Source organism: Diceros bicornis, chromosome 17, assembly GCF_020826845.1.
Source record: "Diceros bicornis minor isolate mBicDic1 chromosome 17, mDicBic1.mat.cur, whole genome shotgun sequence".
Classification (NCBI taxonomy): Eukaryota; Metazoa; Chordata; class Mammalia; order Perissodactyla; family Rhinocerotidae; genus Diceros; species Diceros bicornis.
In genome coordinates this window covers 50,345,189-50,358,256 of record NC_080756.1, presented here as the reverse complement: position 1 = coordinate 50,358,256, position 13,068 = coordinate 50,345,189, and the positions used below count along the sequence as shown (strand labels likewise).

General features: G+C 36.4%; 1 protein-coding gene across 2 annotated transcripts; it reads right to left on the bottom strand.

The window, feature by feature from the left end:
• Window positions 1–242: 242 nt before the first annotated feature.
• Window positions 243–7,838, bottom strand: MAGOHB (mago homolog B, exon junction complex subunit). 2 transcript variants are annotated; one of them, XM_058558773.1, is made up of 5 exons: window positions 7,704–7,838; window positions 5,384–5,442; window positions 4,581–4,691; window positions 2,552–2,634; window positions 243–609 (listed from the first exon to the last, which is right to left on the bottom strand). In XM_058558773.1, the coding sequence occupies exons 1-5, from the start codon at window positions 7,795–7,797 to the stop codon at window positions 510–512; spliced, it is 447 nt and encodes a 148-aa protein (XP_058414756.1). In that variant the 5' UTR covers window positions 7,798–7,838; the 3' UTR covers window positions 243–509. The 2 variants fall into 2 exon arrangements, with proteins under 2 accessions (XP_058414756.1, XP_058414757.1); XM_058558774.1 differs by having other exon boundaries at window positions 5,384–5,486; window positions 7,704–7,790.
• Window positions 7,839–13,068: the final 5,230 nt, after the last annotated feature.

Sequence of the window (13,068 nt, the reverse complement as noted above, 5' to 3'; positions counted from 1 at the left end):
GATAAATGTAAAAAATCCAGAACTTTATGTAAACAACTTCTATAAGACCCAAAAACTAAATCCCGTCAGGTATGGAAGAAATAAGGGAAGATCTACAATTGCCTTTAATGGATGGGAATCTGGCTATATATTTCTACCTGAAAGAACTTCTGCTGTAAGATGTAGCTACTACAACAATTTTTTATTTTCTTTAAAGTGAATCAGAGACATAACCTCCTGAAAAAAAAAAAGCACTCTCCATCCAGGCTTTGATATGTTTTATTGGAGCACAATTTCAATGAAAGGTGGCTTTTATTTACAGAACTTAATGTGTGGGGGGACTGTCCAACCCACTTGGACCCAGGTGAGGATAATCATTAAGGCTGTTTATGTATTTTCTTATTTTCAGTTTGCATACAAAAAAAAATTTGTTTGCTTCACATGCATAAAAATCCCAATCCAATGACAAATAAGCCCTCCCTTACCCATCTCTTAATTAAATATAAAAACAACTTCAAAAAACAGACAATTTAGATTGGTTTAATCTTGAAATGTAATCCAATAAGACTAAAAACTAAACATTTCAGGTCCTGTACCAAATAGTAAAATACTCGAAGGCCTTCAGGATCCCTAAAATTTAAAAAGGTAAAAGTTACTTTTTTTGTTCCTATAATGAAACAACATAACTTTATAAGTTAATTCCTAAAACAAAACAAAAACCTAAAAAATTAAGTTGAAGGAATTCAAGAGAAAGGAAGGATTTGCTGGTAACTAAAATGAACATACTGAAAATTGCCATCTCTATCTTTTCTGTAAGAAAAAAAATACAAATTTTCTTCACCAGTATTCATTTCATATTTGAAGTGTATACTTTCTTATAAAAGTAATAGCTAGGCATCACAAAAATGTATAAAGCAAATGAAATTATAAAGGTAGAAAAAATGATACTTATAATACTATATGTTACACCTCATGGAGTAACTATAAATATTTTGGTGTTTATTTTTTTAATACTAAAATCATTCCCTGGGCCCTTCTTTTTTTTTAATAATTTTTATTTATTTATTTTCCCCCAAAGCCCCAGTAGATAGTTGTATGTCATAGCTGCACATCCTTCTAGTTGCTGTATGTGGGACGCGGTCTCAGCATGGCCAGAGAAGTGGTGCGTCGGTGCGCACCCGGGATCCAAACCCGGGCCGCCAGCAACAGAGCGAGTGCACCCAACCGCTAAGCCACGGCGCCGGCCCCCTGGGCCCTTTTTAACATAGCTTTTACCATTACTTTAAAAAAAACTCACAAATAGTTTTTAGTTAATTTAACAATTCTCTCCTTGTTAGACATTTGGATTTTTTTCCAATTTAAGGCTTCAATGACCATCTTTACAAATAATAGCTTTTTCATTATTTGAGAATATTTCCCCAGAATAGATGCTCAGAAATGAAATTACTAGGACAAAGATGAGTAAAATATCCATGACTTTTAAAGCATATTATCAAATCACTTTCCAAAAAACACTGTACCAATTTACAATCCCAAAAGGGTATGAATGAGACATCCTCACCAACTGTGGGAAAATAAATTTGATAGTTTAAAAGGGTCCAATCATTGGGGCTGGCCCGGTGGCGCAAGCGGTTAAGTGGGCGCGCTGTGCTGAGGCAGCCCGGGGTTCGCCGGTTCAGATCCCGGGCGCACACTGACGCACTACGTGGCAAGCCATGGTGTGGCGGTGTCCCATATAAAGTAGAGGAAGATGGGCATGGATGTTAGCCCAGGGCCAGTCTTCCTCAGCAAAAAAAAAGAAGATTGGCAGATGTTAGCACAGGGCTGATCTCCTCACAAAAAAATAAAAGGGTCCGATTGGTTTATGAACATAGCATTTTGTAGCCAAGAGTTATTAGGCATTCATTCCTTTCTCCTTTCCTCTAATAAATATTTATAAAGCACCTATTTATGTGCCAGGCACTGGGCTAACTTTGGAGATATAGCAAGGTTCTCAGGGAGCTAACATTCAAATCAGTAAAGCAAATAAATAAGTTGTTATAATTTAAAGTGATAGGAAAAAACACTCTGAGGACATTTTAAGGGGAAAAGAGTGGGAAAAAATAACAGGAGGCAGAGAGATTTTTCACACAAAGACAATGGTATGTGCTATAGGGACACAGAACTTGGGAAGACATAGACAGCTAAAGCCATACTTAAGCTCTACTAGATTTTTTCCATTTATTCGAATTATTAAACCCAAGGAAGAGAAGGACATGATATAGGGCTAATGAGGCTGATATAATCCAATAAGGATTTCTCTTAAATTTTGTGACACTATGTGCAGATTTTTACACAAAAGTAGCTAATAAAACTTGGGCATTTTATATAGCTGTTAGATTAAGATTTTTTTGGCAATCAATAAAATACACTGCTAACTTCTTTGATAAGTCTTTAATGACAAAAATCAGAATTACAGCTGCCTAATAAACTGATAGGGTGCCACTGAAATCTTAGCAACCTAGCTATAGTTGCATCTCTATTAGAGATAATAAATTTTATCAATTTAGTCAAAATGCTTTAACATACTTACTTTGACTGATTTACATCAATAAGAGAACCTATTTTTGATGTGGTAAAAGAAATATGTTCATCTCCAATTACAATTTCAAGTTCCTGAAAAAAATAAAATAGAGAAATGAAGTTAATATAAAAGTCCACCCCAGAGATATCTGTATTCGTGCTACCAAAATGTCCCAATTTTAGCTGCAAGGTTTCTGGTAGTCATAGAGGAGGGGAAAAAAAAAGAAACGATTTGTTAAACAGAAACCGCATCTATAAAATAATAACCTCATCAACTGTTCAATAGTCCCCAATGTTAGGACCAACCAAAACTGCTTTCCAGAGATCTCATAAAGAAGATACTATAAAATGTCACTTAAGAGTGACAGAGAAATGTTACTTATGTCAGTAAAAACTAAAGGCATCACTTTGAAGCATAATGTAAAAATAATATGGGTAAGCCTATTTTTAATATAATAAATACAAACACATTTACCCTTTCTACCAGGCTCTAAAAATAAAATGCATAATATTAAAAATAGTACCTCTTTAGCACCTACTATGTGTCAGGCCCTGCTGCTAGGGACTTTATAAACATTATCTGTAATCCCTAAAATACCCTTATCAGGTAGGCTTTATTAGGCTCATTTTACAAATGTGAAATCCAAGACTCGTAAGGCAAAGGAAAAAACTTGTTGATATTTCAACCACTAATAAGTGATGGTACTGATATTTGAATCCAGGACTGCAAGACTGAAAGGCTCATACTCTTTCGACTTCACAAAACATTAAAATTAAGAACTAGTAAAACAAATACAACGTAATGTAGATGTTCCCAGTGGGCCATAATTACTGTATAAATTTTTCTCTATATTTTATCTGCAAATCCAAAACCAATAATTAAGAGGCTACGTCTGTGATTTTTCAGGTTAAATAACAGACGCCATTAAAGATATTCTTAGCTACACAGTTGATCAAAAGACCTAAGTATGTACAGTTTATGCCACACACAAAATGGAAAATTAAGTAAGACTCAAACAAACATAGCATCTTCGACTTAAAGATCCAATGGACAACTTCTGGAGCATGCCTAATCCTCCCCCACCAACCAAAACACATGAACACATCACTAAGTGGGTAGATGAAAACATTGGGCTCTCCGAGTCTAAAAGAGATACACAGTTTACTGTCGCTGTTTATTTTTTAGTATACATGTGTATATACATAAAATAAACTGAGATCTAAACTTACTTTTTAAAAGTGTTTACAATGCATAAAATAAATACTGTTAACTATTACCTTTGCTTTCCTAAATAATGTTTCTTTAAATAGAAGAGTTAAGTTGCTGCTACAGAGCATCAGCATATTAGATTTCTCCACATTTTCTTCTAGTCAAAGAAGGTGTTATAATGTATAATCCTTGGGAATATAAAAAAGTGAAATTAAATGCTTCTTCCTCCAGGGGTCGTATCTCATTTCTCCAAGAGTTGAAAGGACCCAATTCAGAAATCAAACTGCCTTTCCACAGAGTGAAATGAGGCCTTCAGAGCTCTTCAGAAGCCCTCTGAGACACATCAATTACTCTGAAGGGAATATGAGAGGCAAAGGTCAGTTTGAATAAACCAAATCCTTCTCTGGGGCATAAAGATGCAAATAAGAGTTTTCAAAGTTATAAATTTGGAGACAATAAATTTTCATAGTCAATGAGATCCTAAATCTCGAATTTAACAAACACCTGTTCTTATTCCTAATAAAAGTGATTAACATATAATACATATTATTCATAACAATGTGAAAACATGCTAACTTTGTGGTGACTACAGAGGAGACTGTTCAGAAAGATGTCTAAATTTACAGCTATGCATTGCCTCCTTTACTACTGGGAAGTAGCAGAGAAAATGAGGCTAAGTAAAAGAAAATTAAAGAGTATTTCCCAGGTGCCTACTAAACAGAAAACCAAAGAATCAATAAGGATCTATTTTAAATAAATAAAGAGAAACACAACAATTATATTATCAATTTCTAATATTTATGCATTTAAAGAATCACTAAATACAAACCTGTCGGCCAACCCTGTCAGGGGGAGGCCACAAAGCATCGTCTTCTTTTGTAATTTCACTGTCATCAATAATTCTCTTCAGTTCTTCCATTACACTCTTGTGTACATAAGCCTGAAAATAAGTCATAATAAAAATTTCATAATGCTTCTCTATTGTTTCCCACAACTCAGAAGGAAATGACAAAACGTAATTACAAACCCTGAATATTCAAACAGAATATCACAGAAAAATTTAATTATAATTCCAAAAGTACAAGATGGGAGAGAATCATTCATCCTACGTTTTTTCTTCACTCCCTTGCCCTTTCCTTTAATATATATTTTTCCCTCTTCACATCACTAACTCCCTTTTAAAACTCTGTATTCTGCCTTTGTAACATGGGATTCAAACATCTCCAAGCGGTTAATGGTGACAATGCAAAACCTATGAGGTGAACAGAGACAAACGCAAGTGCACATCATAGTGCTCTGAACTTTTTCTTATCTCCAACTTTTAGGCCTTTCATTTAAAGTTCATACTGTGTTTAAATCATGATTATCAATTAACAGTGAATAGAGTAAAATGACAAATTATAAAATGAATTAAATGATATGTTCAAATGTGGGACTACAAATTAATATATTCAGATTGCTTCTTTCGTTGTTACAGATGCTACAATTATACCTGATTTAAGTAGAATCCCTTTTCAATCTATAAATTGGCTTCTTTTTTACAGTACAGCTTAGATATACTTTAGTAAATTCAACACAGACAAGAAGAAAATGAGCTAAATGTAAAAAGTTATACATTCAAAAAAACCTTACCTCTTTTCTGATCATGACATCATTTTTGTAATTGCTGTTGTTGGCATATCTAAGCTTTCCTGTGGGGAGTGGAAAACAATTCAATCTATAACAGCAAAAACTGCTAAAAAAAGATAAATGACATCGTAAGCAATTTTGAACATAAAGACTATTTTATACTACTAGTTTTATTAATATTTCCTCCCTCCTAGCATAAGATCAATGCTAGACATATAAATACTCAAAAATTTACTGGTAAATTGGCTGCAGTTGAAGCTACTCAAATTTTTAAATATTCTATGCCTTTGATATAATTTTTAAATATTCAATATAATTTTTAAGTATTCCACGCCTTCAATGTAATTAAATATAATGGAAGGGCCATTTTCTTAAGCTATGTCATGAACTAGACAGGGAAGCTGAAAAAGGAAGAAACGTTTCTTTTAAAGTTTATTTTATATGTCTGTATTTGTGCTAAGTGATTTACCCAGAGCATTTAATCTAATCTGTAAAACAACCCTAAAATGTAGGTTTTATTCTCTCACCTATTCATAGGTGAGAAAACAGTTAAGTAACTTGCCCAAGGTCACACAAGATGCAGATCTAGATCTACCTTCCTCCAATACTCACGCTTTCCTCGCTACTCCAAAATGTTCTTTTAATTATTTTCTTTCAAATTAATGTATGTATATAATATGGCAATGCTAATAGTTTAGAATCGTGACTAGGAAGCATACAAACTATGTGCTGCTTCTGGATAAAGGCTGGCCAGTTTGTTAGCTGATCTATGTTTAATTTTAATCCATCATGACTTTTGTACTCCCTGATACATGCTTCTCCTCACGCCTAGTCAGTTGTCCAGGTAAAATGTAATGTGGTCCTGATCCTCTAAAATGATAGGTTACCCTAATGAGGTGAATCCCTTAGGAATCACTGTCTTTGTGAGTCACTATTACTGATCAAAGTACGTGGATGGTGTGGTGGCAGACAAATGGATGAGAACCACTGTTCAGGCATGAAATTTCCCTGATAATAATAGACAATTTATGTCACTGGATAAAAGTAACATGAACAAGCTAAATGATGTTCACAGACAAACGCACTGAAAACAATATCACAAAAGGAAAGAACAGATAGAGAATTCAGGTAAATTGGCTCTTTAGCTACATTTGGAAGAGATCTGAGAATAAGGTGATGAAAGTTTCTAAATAATTGCAGGGTTCTAGTTCCTTACGTTCTGCCTGAAACGTCTGATACTCTTCCCCTTTTGTAATATGTGATCCTCTCCTAATTTTTCTTTCATGCTTTCACAGAACTTTGTCCAAAGCATGAACATAGCACCTAACACTTAATATCCATACTGCTTTATGGTTAGTTTCATGTCTGTGTCCCTCATCAAAACATTTAACTCCTTGAGGATAATTAAAGTCTTACTCGTTGTAAATTCAATTTTCGTATTTACACGTAGCCCAGCAAATAATATGCTTTCAAAAAAGAAACGTCTACGCAGTTGGACCGTCCTTGTTTCCAGAAGAGTTCAGTATACAACAACACTCTCTAAAGAGAATCAGAGCTGTGAAAAGATAGACTCTGCTTCACACTACATGGGCAGCAGGCAGTTCCACCTCGCCCTAGGCTCAGGCAGCTCTCAGCAGTCTGACTTTTTTTCTCAGAGGCCAAGAAAATACCTACTCTCATTTCAAGACTCATCTCAACTGTCACCTTCTCTAGAAAGTTTTCCCCGATTCCTTCATGTAGAACTAACCGCTCGCCTTTTTTTATATTCTTAATACATCCAATGAAGAATAACTGTATTTAAGTACGCAAAACACTCATTTTTCTACACGTCGAGCGCCCCCCTTCGGAGCAGGTCTCCTTCGTTTTTCGACATGTTGCCTTACATACAGCGCCTGAATGAATAAAATGGATGAATGGGTAGTCGGAAAGTTACTGGTCCGGGAAGATTGTAAGTATCCATCGGACCACCGCGTGGTGGGGTGTTCTTAAAAATGTTCAAGCACGTATTAGGTCGATAAACCAGATGGCATTGAAAGTCTCTTCCGGTGTGCTGATTCTAGGATTCTGATTAACGTGGGTTCAGCTTTTCAGTATCTGGCATGAGTGGCTTTTCTGAATTAATTTCCACCCTTTAATTATCTTTTATTCACAAAACCAATTTAACCTCTTATATTCCTTAGCTCCTCTTTACTTCGTCTCAAGCAGCGCTTGCAAACCCGCGGAGGCTCGCACACCCCACCCCGCCTCCTCCGCGGCCAGCCCCGAGCTTCCCCGAGCTCAGCGCCGCGCTGGGTGCGGCCCCGGCGGCCACTCCTCTGCTCACCGTCGGGCCGAAACTCAAACTCCAGAAACTCGTGTCCAAATTTTCCCTTGTGCCCTACGTAGTAGCGCAGGTAAAAATCGCTGGCCATAGCCATTTTCGTTCCCGGAAAGCCCGCCGAAGGCCTGGCCACCGTGCCGCCGGGCGCCTGGCAGTGACGTCAGTCGCCCAGGATAAAATCGTCACCACGGGCGCGCCCTTTCCGCCTCCCGGGTCCCCAGGGGAAAGGGGGAAGGTGGCGTCTCGGAGAGACCCGGAGGTACGGGATGGAGGGTAGTAGCGACGTGTATGTAGCTTTACTAGGATTGGAAGCACATTACTTTCCAAATTAAATAGATCCAATTATATTAGCAAAGCAGAGAAGTGTGAAAATACGATAGCCTTTTTTATGGGCTTAGGAAGAAGGTATGCAAATCGCTTTTTCCGAGTCTCTAATTCTCGCGGGATTTTTTGAGCTTGCTGTGGCATCATTCCCCTTTAAATGGTGGGATGAGTAAAGATAAAGCCCAGAATAGGTGGCAGACTTGGATACAACGCTTTCTCCTGGTAGGTTTCTAACACGGGGCTTTCCCCTTTGGACAAGGATTGCTAGTTATCCGGCAGCTAGAAACCTGTAATAATAGAGACAAAGTAGAAAGAATCCATCAGACAAAAGGTGTGAAATTTTGAAAGGCACATTGACACTGAAAATTCCTTACAGTCATGGTATAAAAGAGTTCCTTTTAATAGCAAAACTTCTTTCATTCAGTAAAGGTTAATCTTCAGTGGCCTGTGGAGTGTTGGCAATATGACTTAAAATCAAATGTTTTAGCCCACGTTTCCTACCAAATAAAACTAAATTGGAGAAGTGAACGAATGCTCTAGTGTGGGATGGAGCTTGAATAATGAGGAAACACAGGGTGAGCTTTTACACAGTCTATTCTTCAAATATTAATGACCACCCTCCTTTTATCAACACACAAACTAATCCTGCCTGTTGGGTGACCTTTAACCTCCAGTGGGATTTAGTAGAAAGAGTGGCTGTCAGAAGACCTGGGATTCATTCCCAACACGTACCTCTACCTAACCTTGGTCACGTCACTATCTCTGAGCCTGTTTGTTCATCAACCAAGTGAATATTCTACAGTCAATTTTTCCAAGCTCACAGAATTGTTGAGAGGATCAAATGAGGTACTGCATGTAAAATAAACTTTAAAATTTATAAAACATTATATAATGAGTTTGTCAAAACTCATTGACAAGCATTTCCTATGTGCCAGAAAGGGTTGGACACTAGTAATAAAAAGATAGAGCCCTTTGCACTTGTAGTCTGTAAAAGAAAGCAAACATGTAGACCAATAATTGCACAAGGTAGCAATTGGTATAAGAAAGAATTTTTTTAAGTGCTGGTAGTACACAGAGGAAGCAAGTCACTTTATTGGAGAATAGAGGAAGTTGAAGAAAGGGAAGTATCAGGGAAGGCTTGTGACAAAATGTGCTATTTGAATAGGACCTTGTTGGATAAGTTCAGTATATGTTCAGAGGGATGGGAAAGCATTTCAGGAAGAAAACAGCCTGAGCAAAGACACAGTTGTATGAAAATGCGTGATGTGGGAAAGCCAAAAAATTTAGTATAGCTAGAACATAAGGTTCATGTAAGTGGAAAAACTAGAAAGGCAGACTGGGCCAGGTTATGTTGAGTCTATATTAATTGTATAACTGTCAATATAGAAATCCATATTAACCATTGTATAAGTGTTAATATAGAAAAATTATTCAGTTCGTACTATAGGCTGCCATTATGGAAAATACACAAGAAACATAAAGAACCATCCCTTAACACTGGGGTGAAAATTAACCATTTCACTTTGCCCAGGACTGAGGAGTTTCCTCAGATGAGGGACTTTCAGTTTTAAAACCTGGAAAGTCCCAGGCAAACTAAAATGAATTGGTCACTGTACTTACTACAAGAATACCGCACAGAAATTGGACCACACTGTTGCATAGTATCTCTGAAAATATAGGCATAATCCATTTGTTTTGTGGGAGTTTTTTTGTAGGGAGCCTCATTCAGTATCTTTCGATTCCCTAATGCATTTATTCAGATTTTTGGCACATGTGCCAGTGTTCATCCTCATGCCTACTGGAATAGAGCTACAGCTACCAGAACTGTGACTACGGAACTTAAGGAATATACAGTGTTAAGAACTTTATCTGTGGGCCAATTGTTGTCTTTATCCCCTAAAAAGACTCCTGAGCTCAAGACTAATCCTTTCTAACCCTGTTTTTAAGATGAAATGTGAAAATATGTGTACTTAATCCGTCATATATTTAGCCCCCTAAAAAACGTCAAAATGTATATCTCTAGTATCACTATGTTAGTGCTGTCTAGTCACCTCCTGGGGACCCCGTGTAAAGCAGAACAGAACCCTGCCCCGTCTTTTTGTGCCAACCTCTCACCTTCCAGTGCTGTATCAGAGAGTGCTTCACTGCTAGTCATAGAGTTTTCACCGCCAGTTTTTCTGGAAGTGGGTGGCCGGGTCCTTCTTCCTAGTCTGTCTTAGTCTGGAAGCTCTGCTGAAACCTGTCCAGCATGGGCGACCCTGCTGGTGTTTGAAATACTGGTGGCAGAGCTTTCAGCATCACAGCAACATGCGGCTGCCACACTATGACAACTGACAGATGGGTGGTGTGGTTCGCTGACCGGAAAGACGAACCCAGGCCGCAGCGGTGAGAGCACCAAATCTTAAGCACGAGACCAGCAGGGCTGGTATCTAGTATCACTGTAAGGATTGCAAAGGGATAAAGCGTTTGTGTTTTGTGTTCTTTTTGGATGTTGCAGAGACGTGGAAACGTTCTGAATGGCTACTGAGCACTTGAAATGTGGCTTGTGAGACTGAGAAACTGAATTTTTTTATTTTTAAATATTACTTAATTTGTATGAATTTAAATTAATATTTAAATAGCCACATGTGTCCACTGACTGCTGTAGTGGACAGTGCAGTTATATAAGAACCATTTCGTACACTTTTACTTGAGCTGGAAATAGTGAAAATATTTTTTGAACACTGAGACATCTCAATCTCAGTTACTGTAGACTTCAAAGTAGGGCTTCAACACTGGTGTCACCACAGTTTGTTTATGAAAATAAATATTTGAGCTGCTTAAATGAAGCCAAATTAAGAACTATTTCCACCTTTGCTAATGCAACCTATCGGTGGTCAGCTTCAAAGCACCCGTGTGAAGTAGTTAAGAAATAAATGTATTTCCAGCTTCAGCTGAAATTAGGGCTTAATGATTTAATCAAATACATAATATTCATTGGCAAAATAATTGTTTCCAACTAGAGTTTTTTAGTTTATTGCTTTCCGGTGATGAATCAAGTCAGAGGGCTATGGTCAGAGATGATTCTTTCTTATAATTGTTAATTTAGTCTTTTAAAACTTTCTGCTGATTTTTCCTGTGTCTAAAATTCTCTCTTCCATTGATCTCTCATGGCTGTTCTGTCCTCACATCTGTTTTGTCTCACTATTTAAAATTATCAAATCATTCCTAATTACAGTTTTCAGAAAAATGTTCTGACTTTCCTGTGATAAACGCTAGAGAAGATAGTTTTTTGTTTTTATTATTTTATCAGTAGCTTTTGAATAGTTTTGATTTTGTATTTACAAGACAAAAACAGTCAGGACTATCTTTTTCCATTCAATGGATCAGAGTAGTAAATCAAGAATATTATATGATCTAAAACAACATTCTAAGGTAATTTAAAATTTTTTAAATGTCAGAATGAAATGGTCTACTTCAACCTTTACTCCATCCTCCCACCTTTCTCTCCTCTCTTCTATAATAGACTTCCCTGTGGAATTTTAACCATATATGTCTTTTTAACCATTCAGTGGTATTACTTTTTTAAAGAGAAACACCACCATGCAGAAACACCAAAATTTCCACACCATTGTTTCTCAGATATATTCATATATGGTGAGCACTTAGAGCTATTGCTAGATGATTATGACATGATAATATATTTAATTGCATTATTCAAACTAATAATTTTTTCAAGCATATGACAATATTATATGCATCTAACAAATAGCATAAACACTAACACTTATGTCCAAAACAAATAAAAACAGTGTGCTAAATTAGCATAATAGGCTATCCTCCCAGTCTGCCAGTGTTTTTGCTATCTATTTCTTTGTTTAAATGAGTTATGGCAAAAATTTCATAAAAACTATTACAGCAAGGTTTGTTTTTGCTATCTATTTCTTTGTTTAAATGAGTTATGGCAAAAATTTCATAAAAGCTATTACAGCAAGGTTATGATTAAGAAGAGTCTACCCATAAACTTACTTTTTCTTTAAAAATGGTGAAAAAAAAACTTTTATTATTCAATTTTAATAACAAAATACCTAAATCTACCATGAAAAACACTGCTGTTCCGTATGAGCATGATTTGAAAACTACTAGTTCAGACTATTCTAAGTTAAACTACATTGTCAATTTTCAATTAGACACGGTATCCAGGTGGGTGTTTGCTCAGTTCCTAGATGTGCTGAAATTTTTTTTTAACAATAAATCATAGGTTGGAAAAACAAGACTGCGGTAGGGGAAAATCAAAACAATACAACAAATCCTAACCTGTATTCAACATGATAAAATGGTAAATATTTTAATTCTCTTTTCCATTCATTAGCTTGGAAATAGCTGGTTTAGCTGATAAGTCAAAGATGCCAGAAATGTAATCCCCTTTTTGGAAAAAGCCTGGCCAAGTGAGGGAAAAACTCAGTTTTTTTAGAATAAGCAATTACTGTATTCAGTTTTCCAGACCTATATCCAGAAAAAAAAATTACAGGTCAAAATTTAAAATAGCTTATCTGCTTCTTTCCCTCATACCAAAACTCATATTAACATACAATATGAAAGAGCAGTGCTCCATGTCATTATGCGCCACGTTCCTCCCACCTCACTCTGCGCCCAGCCCACTTACCTCCTTGACGTTCTTCAAATAAACTATGCTTTTTTCTTTCCTCAGAGTTTTCACACAGAGTCCTTCTCCTGGAAGGCTCTTCTCACTCTTTGTCAGGCCAACTTACTCATCCCTAAGGTCTCAGTTTAAATGCCGTTTCTTCAGGGAGGGCCTCATTTTATACTCCCTTATACTGTCCTCCACGTTTTCTTCATAGCACTTACCACAGTTTGTGATTAACAAATACCCACACTAGTATGTGTATAGTATCTCTTTCTAGACTGTAATCGAAAGCTCTGTTTCGTTTATCTAATATCTAGCACAGTGTCTGGCACAGTTGGCCTTAACACTTAATTTTTTAAAAAATATTTGAATAAATAAATATTTTGTAAATTTGACTTAAATGAACAGTCGAGAAGC

What these genes read in the sequence shown, in the direction of transcription:
- MAGOHB (XM_058558773.1), bottom strand. Translation starts at nt 7,797, where the DNA reads ATGGCTATGGCCAGCGATTTTTACCTGCGCTACTACGTAGGGCACAAG. An exon ending in CTGACAGGGTTGGCCGACAG is followed by an intron (nt 2,635 to 4,580) that starts GTTTGTATTTAG and finishes TATTTTTTTCAG; the next exon opens with GAACTTGAAATTGTAATTGG. An exon ending in ATTGATGTAAATCAGTCAAA is followed by an intron (nt 610 to 2,551) that starts GTAAGTATGTTA and finishes TTTAAATTTTAG; the next exon opens with GGATCCTGAAGGCCTTCGAG.